General features: G+C 42.1%; 1 protein-coding gene across 1 annotated transcript; it reads left to right on the top strand.

Annotated features, from left to right (window-relative positions):
• The first annotated feature begins 3,331 nt into the window (after positions 1 to 3,331).
• BCAS2 (BCAS2 pre-mRNA processing factor) lies at positions 3,332 to 10,855 on the top strand. Its single transcript, XM_033153019.1, has 7 exons — positions 3,332 to 3,479; positions 3,592 to 3,684; positions 6,613 to 6,683; positions 7,559 to 7,720; positions 8,738 to 8,788; positions 10,219 to 10,299; positions 10,496 to 10,855. The coding sequence occupies exons 1-7, from the start codon at positions 3,387 to 3,389 to the stop codon at positions 10,620 to 10,622; spliced, it is 678 nt and encodes a 225-aa protein (XP_033008910.1). The 5' UTR covers positions 3,332 to 3,386; the 3' UTR covers positions 10,623 to 10,855.
• The last annotated feature ends 7,232 nt before the right edge of the window (positions 10,856 to 18,087 follow it).

The following is an 18,087-nucleotide window of genomic DNA, read 5'->3' as shown; positions in this document are numbered from 1 at the left end:
TGGGAATATGAAGACTTTTTTAAAAAGAAAAAGAAAACCGAACTGTGGAATTTAAAATGAGTTGGTTTTGGTTTGATACAGAACTATTGTAAAAGAAAAGTGAGTTTCTTACCATTGCATTTTGTTGTGAAATGGGTGGGATAGAAACGGGTTCTTCCCTGTAAAGCATCACTCTAATTTACCACAGCTGAACATTCATCCAAAACATTTTCTTCCTCATCTACACTAAGGTCTGTTGTTATCTGCTTTTAGGGAACCCTTATTCCTCCTGGTAGCTTGCACACTATTTCCAATAGCTTTTTAGAGTGTAAAGGCAAATAAATACCTGTGTCACTTCCCTAATCAACTATGACACAGCATGTCATTTTCTTATTGGACCAGCCTTGTATTTAAGGACTTTGCAGGCAGGCTGGCAGAGCAGGAACTGAGCACCCTGTCCCTCTTTTGAGCCCAGCATAGAAACCAAGCAGGTTGCTAGAGGAGGGAAAGTCCATTCCTCCGTGCACAGCATAGAAATGCAGTTCCCCATCCTTTTGCCAGCCCCCAGTAGACTATTAACTTTTGTGGGGAGGGGCAGCTGGTAACTTTTGAGGGCTTATTTACAAGGCAGTATTAGACTACTCCAATTACTCTTGCCTCTGTGGACCTGTTGGATGTAGCCAAAGACTACACTCCAGTGGCGCTTTACCATATGTTTACATGTAGGAAATAGACTCAGGATTAATGCATGGGACTGTTGTACAGCCTTGGAATCATAACAAATGATCACACGAGGAATTCCTTTGATGTACAGAGCGCTGATGTACCAAATTGCCTTTTCTCTGCCTTACAATCAAATTGACCTCTGGATTTGAGTGAAATGTGAATTTCAGGTCTTCGTGGTTTTTTTAATATATAATATTGCTTGTATCTGAAAGGTGCTCCTTTCACTGGGGAGAGTTCCTGAATTTTTTTGCTGTGCCAAAAAACATGAAGACAAAATGTCAAATGTATATATGAGGATAACATCAGAGAACTTTTTAAATTTAATCCTGAGTTGGTTGTACAAGGCCAACAGCCCATCCCATATATGTTTACTCAGAAGTAAGTCCCTTGACATTTAGTAGGATTTGCTCCTTAGAAAGCATTTGGGATTTCAGCCTAAGGCTAAAATCCTATGTGCACCAATTTGGGAGCAAGTAAATCTCAGGGATGTGTGTACTTCTGAGTAATCATGCACAGGATCACATTGTAACAAGTTGGTCCCAAACACAAAGGAAGTAATTTTGTTCAGTTTCTGTTCTCACGTGTTTTAGAACCATTGCTGTGATTCTGTTTCGAATCTCTCATGCTTCCACCCTTACAGAACTTGATTCTTGATGAGAAGAACCGGATCTGGTCATTGAGTTTGTGGGAGCTTTTCAGCACTTAAGACTATTGCACTTGATCAGAAGACCAGGAAGAAGAGTTCACCTGTGATTCTGTTATTCATATCCACATATGGGTTACTTTAGCCCTCAGGGTATGAAACCCACTTTAATAATTCATGTTGCATACTCCTGGATGGGAAACATGCATCTTTTCCTCATCTCCATAAAAACACTTTACTCCAGACCTTGCGTACTTCTTCTCAGTGGTTGTCTTTCTCCTGTGTAGCACCTTTGTGTGTTTTTGCAGCCTATTTGCTCATTCTGGATAAAGCCATATCTTGTGGTGTTTAGATGAAACCAAAACTATATGTACAGTTACAGATCTGCAATAAACCAAGTTCTTTAAGGAACTGGTTCAAATAAAATATGCTGTGTTTTTGTGTATCGGATCATCTCTTTCCTGTCTTGACAATGATAATGACCCCATCAGTGCTCTATGCATGTCTAGTTTTTCTAGAAAGACTGAGCTTAAGTCAGAGGGATGCGTTGTGCCCTTGCCAGAAGTAGAACTTTAACATTGTAAACGGAAGGGCCTGGATGCGTATCTGGAAGGAGCAGCTTGTACAGAATATTGTGGTGTGTTTATCTGCTAAGTACTGGTTACCAGAAGTGTACCACCCCAATATGACATCACTGAACCTGCTGCCTTGTATAGCTTTATAGACCACAGTTCTAGGAGTGGAGAAAGACTGCAGTTCAGTGGAACGCAAGTATCTTATACAGAGTCAGATCACTGCTCTGTCTAGCTCAATTTTGTCTACACTGACAAGCACTGGCTCTCCAGGGTTTTAGACTGTGGACAATTCCAGTCCTATTGTGAGATACTGCGAGTGAACCTGGGCCTTTCTATAAGACAGATACTCTTACCACTGAGCTATGATGGTAAACATGCTTTGCAAGCAACAGATCCGTTTCAATCATTTGCCTCTCCAGATAGGGCTGGGAAAGACCCTCTCTGAAATCCTGGGGAGCTTTCGTTAAGACTGTTGAGCTTGATGGGTCAGTGGCAGTGGCATAGCATGGGTTTGCAGTGCCCAGGGGCTATGCAATGGAATGTGAGGAGGGGAAGCACATGCACATTCAACTGCCTAATAGAGATAAGAAAATAGGAGTCATTCCATTGTCTGGAGTGGTCACTTCCTGGTTTATATGGAGCTGTTTTCAACAAGCCCAGCAACAAATAAGCGGTTTTCCATACTCATTTCTTAACTCCAGCCTATGACTGCTTTGCTCCTTCCCTCATGGGTTGTAACGGAATAAGGAAATGGACTGCAGGCTGTGACCCTGGTCAGTGGAGAATTGGTATTAACAGTGTGAAGTAGAAAAAAACAGTTAACATGTAATAAATTTTGCTTAAAAGGGACACCATTTTTGGGAAAAGTTACAGGTTTGTGCAGTGAAAATATGTCGTTAAAACAAAAATACCATATAGAGAGCTTGCGCAAAGTCCACTGCACTGCGGCAACAGATTAAACCGGATTGGTGTGTGCACTGGGGAAATGGGCCTGAAAGGAGAGAAAAATAAAAACCCCAGCCGCTGGGGAAACTATTTATGCTGTGGGCACGTGTAAGAGGGTAAATAACCCATTAACCAGAGGCCTTGGAAAGGAGAACGTGTGTATGCATGGTATGTAGTGTTACTCTCCAGCATTGAAAAAGATACACTGCTTGAATCACTCTTGTTGTTTGCATTAATCTGTCTCGTATAACTCTTATTTGTTATTTCGGTGCCGCTTCTCCTGCTGTTCCTCACGCCGCCCTGCAGGGGGAGCAGCAGCAGCAACATGACTTGCCGGGCCGTGTAGTCGAACACGCGCAGGCGCAGGGAGCCGCGGGGGGGGGGTGGGGTTCCTTTCGCGCCGGAGAGCTAAATTTGCGCAGCCGCAGTGACTCAAGTGGATGTCGGGGAGACGGCGGTTGCGCAGTCTTAACGCGACGGAAGTTTGAGGCGCGCGGGCGGGCGCTAGGAGCTGCGGCATGTCTGGTCCGGGCTTGGTGGCCGGCGAAGTCGCCGTGGACGCCTTGCCCTATTTCGACCAAGGCTACGAGGCTCCGGGCGTGCGAGAGGCGGTGAGTGGGGCGGGGGACAGGAGGCGGGGGGTGGGGCGGCCGACGACGCCGGGTCTTCCCTGCGTCCCTCTGACCGAGTGTCTTCCGCTTCGCTCGTTTGTCTGCCCCTCAGGCAGCTGCGCTGGTGGAGGAGGAGACACGGCGCTACCGGCCCACCAAGAACTACTTGAGCTACCTGACGGCGCCCGACTACAGCGCTTTCGAGGTGAGGAAGGCGCCCACCGGGCTCAAGTGTCCTCGTCAGTGGCGGATTTACGTATAAGCTAAACAAGCTATAGTTTAGGGCCCCACTCTCTTGGGGATCCCCAACAAATTTAAAGGAAAAACACAACTGGATGTACATTTCCAAAATATAAGATAAAAAATGAAACATACATACATACAGCAACAGTGTTTTGTGTTGTGTAGGCTCCTGGGATGTAAGTAATTGTATTTCAGTTCAACAATTACTTTGATAAAATACATATTTTGTTATGTGCAAATGGCTTTAGGTCCATAAATTACCATATAGCATATATTCAACACAAAAAACTGCAACAAATTTGTTGTTGACAAAGGACAGCTGGACATATAAAGGGCCCCATTACCTTCAGTAGATTAGGGCCTCATCAAACCTAAATCTGACCCTGGTCCTTGGGTTCAGAGCTGGGACTCGCCGGTACTTGGACTGCAGCTCCCAGCATCCATGGCCACTGGCTGGTGCTGATGGGAATGGTAGCCGTAACTATCTGGCGGGCGATAATTTCCCCATCCCTGTCACGGAAGTGGCTGTGCGAGTATTTGCAGACGCCCGCAAAGACAGTGAAACAGACTTTTGGCTGGTCATGATGGAATCATTGAACTGTAGGGTAGGCAGCTACCCTCAAGGGTCTAGTTCAACACCCTGCAATGTAGGAATCTCAGCTGAAGCATCCATGACAGGTGGCCATCCAACCTCTGCTTCACAACCTCCAAGGAAGGTCTAACAGGCTTAATGGGGCACAAGCCTTGCTGGGCCAAAATAGCAGACTCAATGCTTCCCGCATATGGTAGTCCATGAGAAGTTACCTTGCAGGGGTGTGCTTGTCCTTGTAGTGTAGCAAGATTCCCCGAAATCCACCACCAGGCATACAGCTAGGGGGAGGGACCTGCCCTCACAAATTTAATTTAAGGTTAGGTTTGAGTCTTGAAGACGCACCTCTTGGTTTTTGGAATTTTCTCAGGCAAAAGTTTGAAGTGCTTGTTTTTGTTTTACATGGGTAGCCAGTTTATAAAACATCCAAGGGTGTTTACAATAACTAAAAATACCCAATAAAAAGCAGTTTAAGGATGTTAATCTAGAAAAGTTATTTAAAGTATTTAAGAAATTTTTAGGCTGCCTTTTAGGGTCAAGACATTGAAAAGTTCTTCTATTGTATGTAGCATTATTTCATTGAAAGTTTATATATATATATATATACACACACACACACCTTAAGAAACCAGTTAACTGTAGTCTGACAGCACTAAATGTATGGATAAAAATATGCCAATGCTCAACTTCAGAAGTAGCTAGCTGTATTTCTAACAAATGTAAAACAGTTTTTCCTGCCTGTCTCAAAGTGAGCAATGAATAATATTTTAATAGAAATCAAGCCACTAGAGGGCACTGCCATAACTATTTTGTATTGCATATCAAAAACTTCTAAAGTAACAGCTTAACCCGAGTTACCAGTTTTAAATATAAACATGAAACCACCTCTGGTTTCTGTTAACTTGTTTAATAAATTTTAAAGTAGCAGTACTTTATTGGATACTTAAAATAAAAGTAGAACTCTAATTGTGGGGTCTGATTTTGAGGACTGATGTAGTTCCATTCTAAAAAATGTGCAGGGATAAGTATATTTCACTTGAAGACAAATTGAAGTATGTGTTGTTTTTCTCAAAACATATAAGGCAAGATGCAAAAATAGAAAAAGATTCTGAGTGTTTAGGGGGAAGTGAATGGAGAACATCTCATATTTATATTACATATATGTAATATATGGGAGCCAGTGTGGTGTAGTGGTTAAGAGCGGTAGACTCGTGATCTGGGGAACCGGGTTCACTTCCCCGCTCTTCCACATGCAGCCGCTGGGTGACCTTGGGCTAGTCACACTTCTCTGAAGTCTCTCAGCCTCACTGAGTGTTTGTTGTGGGGAAGGGAAAGGAGATTGTTAGCCGCTTTGAGACTCCTTAAGGGGAGTGAAAGGCTGGGTATCAAGTCCAAACTCTTCTTCGTAGATTTTTGCAGTGTTTAAGATACATTACCTTGGGAGTCTTTATATTTTCAGCTGTTCTGTAAAGTAGGATATTACATTACATTACATTATATTAATTATATATTATATTACCAGTATATTATATTATCTCTTTATTGTAAATGGTAGAGACTGAGAGAAAAGTGGCTTGCCTAAAGTCACATTGTGACTTTCTGGACTAGGTAAAACTTGAACTGAGTACTCCCTGATTTTTAAGTCCTAGCAGTGCTTTGAAAAATACTATTTGTTTCCAAAGCCTGGGCTGAGCCCTAGAATACATGAAGTGTCCTGAATTTGTTCACGAGTTCCAGGGACACACAGGACCTCTCTTAGGACAAGTTTATTTCTTTGGTGTAGGGTTGAACTAGACCAGGTGTCGGCAAGGTTATCCGGCCATGGGCTGGATCAAGCCCATGAAGAGCGTCCGTGGGCCGGACACGCACAGCGCGATGCCGAAAATTGCGTCTGCACGTCTGTGGCACTGGAAATTGGTTCTGCGCATGCCCAGATGCTGAAAATCATGCCTGCACAGAAGCGATTTTTGGCATATGGACATGCGCAGATGTGATCTTTGGCATCTGGACATGCGCAGACCGGTTTCCAGTATCTGCGTGTGCGCAGACCTAATTTCCGGTGCCACTTGGCAAGTCCCCACGCTGCACTGGTTTAGCGCAGCACGTGGGGGGCTTGCTGAGTGGGTGGCTTGGTTGGCGGGCGGCTCGTGGGCTGGTAAAACGGCCTTAATTGGCTGCATCCGGCCCATGGGCCGGAGGTTGCCGACCTCTGGTCTAGACCTGTTTCTTATGTGTGATCATATTTAGAATTTTCAGATTATCGTCTTCCAGACTGCAAGTAATTCTTCTTGTGTTTCATAGACTGAAATAATGCGGAATGAATTTGAACGCCTAGCAGCCCGACAGCCCATAGAACTGTTGAGCATGAAAAGGTAACTCAGGGACCTTCTGTGGGGTGTACCATCTATGCAAAGTCAAAATCTAGAAAGAACTAAGGTTTGGATGCATGATTCTGAAAAGTATTAAAATGTGATGTACTACTTCTTGCCTGAATTATGGTGCTGGAGGAGACTCTTGAGAGTCCCATGGACTGCAAGAAGATCAAACCTATCCATTCTCAAAGAAATCAGCCCTGAGTGCTCACTAGAAGGACAGATCCTGAAGTTGAGGCTCCAGTACTTTGGCCACCTCATGAGAAGAGAAGACTCCCTAGAAAAGACCCTGATGTTGGGAAAGATGGAGGGCACAAGGAGAAGGGGATGACAGAGGATGAGATGGTTGGACAGTGTTCTCGAAGCTACTAACATGAGTTTGGCCAAACTGCGAGAGGCAGTGAAGGATAGGTGTGCCTGGCGTGCTCTGTTCCATGGGGTCACGAAGAGTCGGACACGACTGAACGACTGAACAACAATAACAACACTTCTTGCCTCAGGGTGGCAGTCTACTCTGTTGGAATAAGTCAGTGGTTTGTTATGTCTTCAAGGAACTTGTAGGTCTGTTTATGGAGTTATGCACTTTAGCAAGAGATTGTTTCTTCATGCTGATAGCATTGGAGAAAGCAGACATTGGGTCATACTTCTACAAATAGGACTACATGTGCCTGAAACTAGTCAAATGAACCAAAATTGTTGTGCCCCCCAGGTATTTTAACCTTTAGCATTTATTGAGCTATTGAACGCTGTCGATACACATCCATTTCACTGATAAAAATTAGTGATGGACATGATCAGTGCAATGACTCACTTAAACCTCAAACCACCTAAAATGTTTTTCCTGAACAGTATAATTTCTCTTGTTTTCTTCACAGATATGAGCTGCCTGCACCATCCTCTGGGCAGAAGAATGACATCACAGCATGGCAAGAATGTGTTAATAACTCAATGGCTCAGCTGGAGCACCAGGCAGTCCGAATTGAGAATTTGGAGTTGATGTCTCAGTATGGCTGCAATGCCTGGAAAGTGTATAATGAGTAAGATTTGTGTCTCCCCAAGTCATTTCTTTAAAAGGGCTAGCTGGAAGGCTTTATAACTTTTTTAAGTTGTGAAATGTTTCCAAAGTGATAACTGAAAACCTTTTTAAAAAATCAATATTGAAGTCAATGGGATGCTGTCTTTCCTGCTACTGAGAACTGAACCTACCTCTCCTTCCTAAGCACTTTCACACCTGCAAGTAAAAAAATAAGAGCCATATACTATTGGATACTTCTTCATTGAAAAAGTCAAAAATTGGTTTTATTCCTTCTTTCAGTGGATCTTCATTCACCACATGAATGTTTTTTAAGCTGAAAAGATTAGAGAAGATGCTGCAAGTCAGAATGTAAACTTTGCAGTAGGGAATTGCAAAAGCTCTAAGCACTGGATTGAGAATTAAGAGTGTGTAATGGGGCTGGTGGGTGCTGAGTTCCCTGCCGCCTCCTTACCATGTCAGACTCCCCCACCCTGGTCTCTGAAAAATTTCACTGATTATTAGAAGCTGGCATAGTAGACGTTGCCTCCACTCAATCTCAGGGATCCCATTCTCTCACCCCTTATTTTCAGGGAGCTGGAGGGGCAGGGGCTGCTGCAGAAAGGAGGGGACAAAAAAAGTTGTTTTATTTAAGGATTTCTGTGCTCCATTTTACAAAATGTATCAAAGTGGTATACAACAATGGAAAGCAATAAGAAATTTCATAAAACTACACAAGACATACACATAATAGAGTAGACCAGGAATGTCACACATCAGCCCCATTAAGCATGCTTAACTGTGAATCCTACCATATTTTTCTCTCAGTCAAATATTGAATTTTCATGACTTAAAAGTATCTAATCTAGAAAAAAAAGTTTCATGTCAGCTTGGTTTACTAGTAATTAAACAAACAAGAGTTAAGCTAAAGGCCCCAGTTAGCTTAAGTTATGCTTAAGATAAAATATAGATCAGTACATTGCATTACTTGAATTCACTACTGGAATCATTTTTTTGAACTAGTATTTTTCTTTGCTGATAGGCATTTAGTTCATATGATTGAACAGGCACAAAAGGAGCTGCAGAGTTTGAGGTGAGTCCTGTTTTTCAGTTGCCTTTTGGAATAAAAATGGAATTATAATTTATGGGGCTCTAATAATGTATAAGACTTTAGTCTTTGTTGCAGATTGCAAAATATGCATTCTAGTACAGTGTGCATTTTGAGTTCTTCATGTATATTTGGGATTGTGCAAGAAATAAACATTTAAATATGTTTTTCTTTTATTTTGGAATTTGGGGTTACTGCTGCTGTTTTCAGACATTCTCTTGGTTATTAGGAAGGTCTCACTAGTTCATCGTTTCCAAATAATAGATACAAAATGGTCAGATTGCTCTATTCCCCTTGGATAATTTTCTGGAGACAACTCCTTGAGAAGCAGCATACCAAGTAACAGCTCAAGAATGGTATTTGTCTCTGGGAGTGAAGCTGTTTGTCATAAATTATTTTTTTGAATTACATGAAGTTAGATCTGTCAGTAGTTTGGATCAGAGGGCCAGATTCAACTAATGGGTCCCCCTAGCCAGTGCTATTTTTCTAGAAAAAGACATGCTGGAAGTCCCCATGAACACCTCTCTTGTTCTCTTAAAATGGCAATGGCGCCCACCTGAGAGGTGCTGGAACCGAGTTCTGGTGAGTTCTGTTTTTAAAAAGCCTTGCTTCTAGCAGAACCTTACCCAAGGACTTCTGCTAGTACAGAGGAGCTTCCCCACTTCCTTCTACATGCTTGCACACGTCCCCCAAATTTGCTCTGGAGTAGCTGGGAGAACCCCTAAACAGTTTGTCAATGATCTCCCTTCCTCCTCCCCCATAATCTCCTTAGAGCTTCATTGAACTCTTTCCTGGATCTCTCTTAATGCAGGCAGTGTGCACATGATTAATTTACTTTGGAAAAAAATGTAGTTTTCCTTTTTTCTACCTTCAGTGCCATAAAATATTGTAGATCCAAAGTGCAGGGATGAGCTCATGTTTCCTGCTACTGAATCCTTGTCTGTTAAGTTGCATGGCTAGCTAGGGCCACTATTAAAACTAAAAGGTCATTCATAATTACTGATAAAATGCTTTTTGAGAAGAAATTCAGAAAAAAAATTAGGTGTGCTGTACAAGGACTAATTCAAGAAGCTTATGTATTGTTTTTTAGAGATCTGAATGGTGATAGAGTCCACAAGTGGTGCTACTTCTGGATAATGAATCTAGATCACATGTGGCTAACGGGTCTTTTTAGCCCGAGGATCACCTTCCTTGTTGGCCAACTCTGAGGGTGTGGCCAAAGCATTAAAAGTGTTGAATCCAGTCTTTCAGAACTCTTAACATTGCTTCAGAGATAGTCCAAAATAGTTGTCAAGCTCCTGCTTTTAGGGCTGAATATGTGATTGTACAGTCTATTCCACTTGACTGTGGACTTGGGAGGGCAGCAGAATAAATGACTACAAGTGATTCAGTATGTCACACCCTTTTTTCCCCAGGAAACATATTCAAGACCTTAACTGGCAGCGGAAGAACATGCAGCTCACAGCTGGTGCTAAACTTCGAGAGATGGAATCTATGTGAGTTTCTTGAACTTTGCTCCCTATCTCTTATCCGTCTTTCAGGGAGGAACACAACCTCATACAAAACCAGTTGGAAGTCTCAATTGAGATTGGCTTCCCTCAACCACGGCACTTCCAACTTGTTCCCATAACTGGTAACCTAGCATTAAGGAAGCCTATAGTAATTTAATTTTTGTTCTCTTTCCCCTCTCAGGTGGGTGTCCCTGGTCAGTAAAAACTATGAGATTGAACGAACTATTGTGCAACTGGAAAATGAAATCTCTCAAATCAAGCAGCAACATGGAGAGGCAAACAAAGAAAACATCCAACAGGACTTCTGAGACTTTAGCTGCAAAACACAAAAACTGAAGTCTATGCATGGCTGTAAATTCTAATTTCTTAGTGTGTTTGAGGGGGGGGGAGCTGTCATTTGTGCAACTGATTGCAAGGGACAGAACTGTTCCTAAAAGGATCTACTCTGTTTCCCAATTTCTGGCATGAATGTTGCAGATTTTTTGTTTGTGTATGTTTCCAATTTTTTAAAATAACTAAAAATAAACATTTTTCAACTTAATTTGTGTTCTAGTAAAAACAAAGCAATGAAAAGTTACTACTTCTAAGTTATATTAGTGGTGGCAATACTGCCAGCTGTTGCTGTTAGGAAGGAATACAAGCTTTCGGGTGTTAAAGGGTCTTTGTCAAATCTGATTTCTTCAGAGTTTCAATTATTTTTACTACTGTAGCTCTTGACCAAGACAAACTTAATAAAAAATGTAACTTGCATATTTTTCAGAAACATGCAAGGTGACACCAAATATATGTATCATTCAGGAGTTTGTACATCAATCAGTTGGTTAAAATTGTATACCGGTAACTGGTGGGAATCTACGTGTGTCCTTACTTAAAAAGTGAAAGGTATACCTTTGTTTCTAAAAAATGGGTTACATGACCCTCCTGCCATAGCAGCTGAACACGTTGATGGTAGCCTACTAGTATTTTGAGCAGAGTTGGTTGTGAAGTTGGTAATAGTCTCAAAATCTTTACTATGCCACTGTAATAATATGCATTCATAGTGACATACTGAAGAGCATTCTTAGCACATGTTGTTGTGGGAACGTATGTTCAGTTAACATTAAGACAAGGACCAGGGGACATCAATGGACCTGTGAATAGAAGTATTCAACAGCAGATAATGAATGGGTTGTGCTTGCATATCACATTAATGTCTAATATCAGAAAGTGCATCTCTTGGTAAGCCAGGCCCTGACTCACTGACTTCACTAATCCTACACCTCAAAAAAGTTACCAAGTATGATTCCTGGTCTGTAGAAGCATTGACAGAAAGTGGACAACTCTGTTGTCAGCTGTCCCTAAGCCTATTTCTTCTAGTAAAGGTAAAGGACCCCTGACAGTTAGGTCCAGTCGCAGACGACTCTGGTGTTGCGGCACTCATCTTGCTTTACAGGCTGAGGGAGCTGATGTTTGTCCACAGACAGTTTTTCTGGGTCATGTGGCCAGCATGACTAAGCCGCTCCTGGCGCAACGGAACACTGAAACCAGAGCAGCGCACGGATTATTTACCTTCCTGCCAGGGTGGTACCTATTTATCTACTTCCACTTTTGGGCGTGCTTTCGAACTGCTAGGTTGGCAGGAATTTCTTCTAGTAGAACATAGTTACACAACTATAGATGCTGTATGTCTTCTACACTCAAACACTGGCTGTGTCTTAAGCATGTAGAGACCAGCACGGAGTGGAATGGGATATATATTAGTTTATTATATCCTACAGCAGCACTGACCAGCGTCTATAGTTGTGTTCACCCCCATTCTTAATCCAAGTTTGTATGATACTTTTAAGTCTCTCTTCTCTTGGAGATTTCAATCTTAATGCAGTAGATTTTGGAATAAAAGGAAATTCTCTGCTATTTCTCAGCTGCAGGTTCATTTAACTATATTTGGTGAGTCTTTACCACTGTACTTGTTCTACACCCCAACTACAGGTGGGAAGACTCAAATTAGCTTGGAAAAATCTCGCTTCCACTCCCTTGTCAATAGGCAGGGTGCAGGAGCAGCAGTGGCAATAAAGCTGGTGAAAGAGAGGCTCCCAAGTTTCAAGTGATTGTGTACTACGGGAAGGAAGTCTTTTTTATATATATATAACATGAGTTACTGCACATCTCTTCACACAAGACACTCTACTACTACTCTGCCCCACTGATGGATTGAGGGCAGGGGTTTGTGAAAGGACAAAATTGGGGCAGGACTCAAGCACTCAGATTTTGATCCGCATGGAGGAATTGGAGTGGTGGCTGGAAGACTTCCCATTTTGAGATAGGTTTTTCAAATGTCCAGTTAGTATCTGTCTCATCCCTAATCACAGCAGTGCACTAGGCACAGAAAAAAGGAACTGGTTGATAAGTGTAAGTCTTTACCTGGGCAGGTTTGGGAAAAGCTATGCTACTGAAGAAGACATTAAGAAGGGACTAAAATATGAAAAAGGAAGTGTGCCAAATAATTGGAAATTAGAAGTGCTGGACAGTATTGCAGAAGGTACGACACCAAGAAGTAAGAGAAGGTGGACTTCCTTCTGAGGAACAGGGAAAGTGAGTGGGGGATATAAAGGGAGATGAGTTGAAATGTTCACTGGGGTTGGCTTGGGTGTCCTTGTTGCTAGGATCTAAAAGGTGGTGACCTATCTATTTCATCCATTACAATCCACTTAGCTATATTAGCAGCTTATCACCTAATCAGTTACAAGCCATCTTTTCACAGTTCCTTATCCAGAGGTTTCTTAAGGGCTTGAGGAATTTTAATTCTCCATCTGCACTGCCTGCGTCAACAGGAGATCTGGATTTAGCCCTCTTAAGGCTAATGCTTCCGCTGTCCAAGTCTCCAACCACACTTTCTTTAAGCAGGAAAGTAGGTTGCACTTGTCTGTGTACATGCCACAAGAGCAAAATCAGAAGTTTTTCCTAGGAGTCTGTGGATTGTTCATCAGTAAGTCCAGTTTTCAAAAGCATGTTACTAACCCCTGATAATTGGGAACCAACTGGCAGGTGGAAGGTGACATCTGTTTTCTTGGTGGATAGACATTGCTGGATTCCACCAATACTACTTGGCAGAAGAAAGTCATCTGCGTTTTTTATTTTAAAAATCTGACTTTAATAAAAACTTAGCCTTGGAACTGTTACCTTAACTGTTACTCCTCTCAGTTTGATGTCATCTGCAAATCTGATGAGCACCTCTTCAATACCTTCACCCAAGCCCACTGTGTAGTTGCTATATCAAGAGGACTTGATATAAATTTCTTTGATCTCAACTGATGTGTTTCTTTTAGTCATTTATCTCGTTTCTTTTCCTGACTACTGGCCTTCCTACCCACCCTTTTGTGCTTTGCTGCCAGTGTCACCCAGCTAACATTTCTACATGACTTCCAACTTGTAAACCATCTCTGCTCTCTTTTTCATGGTTCTGGCTTTTAGAGAGAAAATGGGTTGTTTCTTATGATGACCTGTGTAACACTTGAACTGGTGATGAATGATTACTGAAATTTCTAGGAGAAATCTGGGCAGGATCTAAGAACATACCAGGCAGTTATAGTACTTGCACCCACTCGAGGGTGTGTAAGTGAAGCTGGCATGGATGTTCTGCAAGATTCATCCTCCTCACCTAACAACTTTCTGGCTTCAACAGTGCATCACTGAGCTTGGAGACTTGGCCAAGAAAGAAAAACTCGTCCTTAATTGTTGTTCAGAAGCACTCATAGCTGTTGGTTTTCTTGGCAGAGGTCACACTGCCATCAGCAACCATGCCACAACATTCTGCACTAGCTGCTGTTTCCAGATCAAGCCCAGGGGAAAAAGATTGGATTACTGCAATGTACTCTTAAGTAACCAATTCATGAACTACTCTGGCCAAACTTTCCCAGTCCAGAAATGGTGATAGCTATTGTAACAGTTGCAGCTAGTAAATGGTACTTTTAGTTGTTGAGGCTACCTGGGCCTCCAGTGACACAACTGGATCCAGAAGCACCCCTAGAATGTGAACTTGCTCCTTTAGGGAGAGTGCAACCCCACCCAGGGTAGGCAACTGACCAATTTCTCAGGTATGAGAACCACTCTACCCACAGTGCCTATGTTTTGCTAGGATTCAAGCTCTATTTTGTTTTTCCTCATCCATCTCACCACTCCATCCAGGCACTGGTCCATGAATTCTCCTGATTCAGATGTTAAGGAGAAATTATTACAATGATTAAGGCCATTCCATATATGATTTCCCTACACAGGTATAATAATGATGATGATAACAATAATAATAATAATAATAATAATAATTTATTTATATGCCACCTATCTGACAAGGTTGCCCCTGCCACTCGACGCAACTTCTAACAAATTAAAATATCTAACAGTAAAACATCAAACATTACTGCTGTTCAATGGCAGGTAAGCAAAGGTACAGATTGAGCTGAGGAGTGCTGGGGCATTAGTCCAGAACCCTTTTAAAAATAATTGCTTTAGTGCATTCCAAGTTTTCTCTCTCCTAGGGCTGCAGGAGTAAGTGGGAGGGTGGTGGCAGCAATTCCTGGAGAGTTAGACCCTTTGGCAGGAGGGCTGTTGTGATGCAGTTGGGCAACAAAGGGTGTGTGAGAAGCTCTTTGGGGTGGAGTTAATCAATGCCAGTGATTGGGGGGAAATGCATCTTTCTAAACGTGAGGGAAACCTTTAATATATGTTCAAATAAAATTGGAAAAGGTCCAAGAGATTATACATCTTCTCATCACTGAGATTAATTTTTTTGTCATATTGATTCAAAACTTAAAGCTTCTACTAGGAGATATGAATCCTTTCACAATATGCTGCAGATTGGAATCAAACTGGGGTAGCTTATGCTCTCATTTGTCTAAATTTTATATTACAAAACCCACAATAAGCCTTCTTTTCTTTCGTAAACCTGGAATCTTTTGAAGGAGATGGCAGTGTCTAAAGAATGATCACAGGCAGTGATGTGGGTTTTCCAGAAAATTTGAACTGGCTCACTTAGAGAAATCAGAAGTGCCTTATAGTGATCTAATTTAGCTTGTAAAGGAAAAAAAAGAAACTGCGAGCTTGTCTAACACTTACTTGTAATTGACATTCACAGTTACTAATTAATCTATGAAGCAGAACAACTCCCACAGAAAAAATGAAGCACTGGAAGATTTGCTGTCCCACATTACAGATCCCAGGTGACACTGCAGACTATAGTGGTTGTCTATAGTCCACCCCCCCCCCGACTAATAAATCCTCCTTATTCTCAGCTTTCTGGATGCATACATAACACCCTTATGGGGATTTCCCCCATCTCATGAGTCATCATATATATTAAGCAGATTCCTCTGTGAAATCTAAAAATAGACCAGATGTTAGATGTTTTGTTTATTAATAGGATATAAGTAATGGATTTCCCAGCCAAAATACATCTCCAAAGCAGTTTAAATGAAACTCGTCAAATATGATAGTATACAAAACAATAAAATGGAACAATGAGATAAAGAACAAATGCAATAAAACAATGAGATATGATATCAGCTCTAAGTCAATTGATAAAGGTGGTGTTTTTTTTTTTAAAAAAGAAAGGGCTAGATCAGCCTCCTTAACACGGAGAACACAAAGCTGGAGAAAAAGGGGCTTTGGCTCTTCTAAGATGGTCTTCCTGATGGGACAGAAGATTTACTGCCTCTCTCAGTTGCCTCCAACCACATGGACTTGGACCTTGTGCTCCATTGCCTGTTTATGCATGCCTTTGCCACCATGTTTTCTGTCTTTATCAGGACAGGTCTCCCCTGGGGGTGTGGAGCAGAATGAGGTAATGCCAATTTAATTGCCCTGAATTTTAATGCTGTTCTTGAATACCTCAAATCACACTCCCTGTGAGCACATCTCACACATGCCCCCCATTTCCCAGCCCCATAGGGCAGGTTGTCCACCCACTATGCCACAGTGTTGACACCTTAGCTAATAGTCGGAGGCCAGCTGTAACTTGGTATTTCTAGTCAAGGGGGAAGGTCTGAAATAGTCTGCTGCATAGCCTAGTTCAGGCAGAAGACACCTTTCCCTAGCAACTTGGCTTGCTGTAGAAGTCACATTTTAGCCTTGGCATGTAGCTCACATACCAGAATCATCATGGAAAACTGGTGTTCAGGGGAAAGGCTGATTCTGCCCACCTCAGTGTTGAGCCTACTCCCAGGTAAATCAACATTTGGGAGGTGATTAGACTGTTCTATGTCATGTTCGTCAAGAAACAGTGTATCAGTAGGCCAGGGGTCAGCAAGGTTTCTCTTACCTGGGCTGGATCGGTCCCGCAGAGATCCCTCCATGGGCTGGATTGCGTGTGCAAGTGCACCTGCAATTTTTGGTGTCAACGTCTGCACAGATGCGATTTTCGACACCACGGAAGCGAGTCACTGCGCTGTGCTAGTTTAGCGCAGCACGCTTATGGGCAAGTCAGTTCAGGGGCGGCTCGTGAGCCAGTCAAACAACCTCCGTGGACCGCTTCCGGCCCATGGGCCTTAAGTTGCTGACCCCTGCAGTAGGCTGTCCAGAAATACAAGCTTTAGGGCCTAAGGAAGCCAATGTGGGTCTGCAGGGGTTTGGTGGGAGAAACCACCACGGGACTGAGGTCAGCCTGAATGGGAGGGTTTGGAACTGGCACGGCTTCTCTCCGTAACTGGCATTAGTGTGCAGCAAAAATGTATGTGGAATTTCAACTTAGCTGTATTTCTCACCCCACCCTGATGCAGTTCGAAACCATTTTAAACATGAATGTGTTAATTAACAAGCCCCTGACCTAAGGCCTGTGCTATCATTATTATGAGCTGTCTCCTGTTTTTTTTTTTTTTTTAACTATGATTTAAATGGGCATTTCTTAGCAGGCTGGTCTAGGAATATGGTTTCATAACACAGTGCTGGATTTCAATAGACCAGTGCTGAAGAAGTAGTTAGTTTTTTTCCATATTTAATTCAGAAGTGAAATCTATTATACAGTGCAGAACAAAAATATGTGTAAATGATCCGAGAACCCTAGCAAGCTTCAAGTAGTCCACATAGAAGTTTGAAAATGAGTGTGAATTCAGAAATAAGAATGCAAAACTGTTCCAGATCAGGCAAAATTAGTTGTCTCAGAAGTACTTCACAGCTGTAGCCAAACTACCACATCACTTATACCCTCAAAGGCAAAGAAGTCTTGAAATTAGCTTGGCGAGATAATTCCTGTTAATCCAATTATAGTTGAAGCAAAGGCTGGACTCATGTTGGATTCACACCTTTCTATAGCATTGGTGAAGTGTTATTTTCCACCCTTCTCTATTTCCTACCTAGAGCAACATTTCACTGCCCAGCTGTTTACAATTAGTTATACATAATCTAACCTAAATTTGGTTAAAACATCAACTCATTTTTCATCCTTCTTAAATGAATCCATTAAATATATAAAAATTAATTCCACACCTTCCTCAAGCTACTTTTCTCTAAGTGAAAAGTCTAGTGCCTTCTGCATGCTATTCTCAACTCTGAATTTATCTTCAGACTCTTCTCGTTTGTTTGTATAATTAAAATGTGAACAAATGATGCAGCACTTCAGAGACCTATAATAAGCGTCACAGCGAGAAGTGTCATTACCTCTTATGTCTTGCATGCTTCTCTTAATAAATTCAAAACAGGATTTGCTTCTTCCTCTTTTTTTGCAACATCACTACTTTGCTGACTTGCATTGGGCCTACAATCACAGTAACCTGTACATCCTTCCAAGCAGCCCTAGAGCCCAGC

Source organism: Lacerta agilis, chromosome 6, assembly GCF_009819535.1.
Source record: "Lacerta agilis isolate rLacAgi1 chromosome 6, rLacAgi1.pri, whole genome shotgun sequence".
NCBI lineage: Eukaryota > Metazoa > Chordata > Lepidosauria > Squamata > Lacertidae > Lacerta > Lacerta agilis.
This window is presented reverse-complemented; position numbering and strand designations above follow the sequence as displayed.

Bases quoted from the DNA above. Each gene is read 5' to 3' on its own strand.
- BCAS2 (XM_033153019.1), top strand. From the start codon at position 3,387: ATGTCTGGTCCGGGCTTGGTGGCCGGCGAAGTCGCCGTGGACGCCTTG. The intron at 7,721-8,737 runs GTAAGATTTGTG...CTTTGCTGATAG, and splicing joins GCCTGGAAAGTGTATAATGA to GCATTTAGTTCATATGATTG. The intron at 10,300-10,495 runs GTGAGTTTCTTG...TTCCCCTCTCAG, and splicing joins CTTCGAGAGATGGAATCTAT to GTGGGTGTCCCTGGTCAGTA.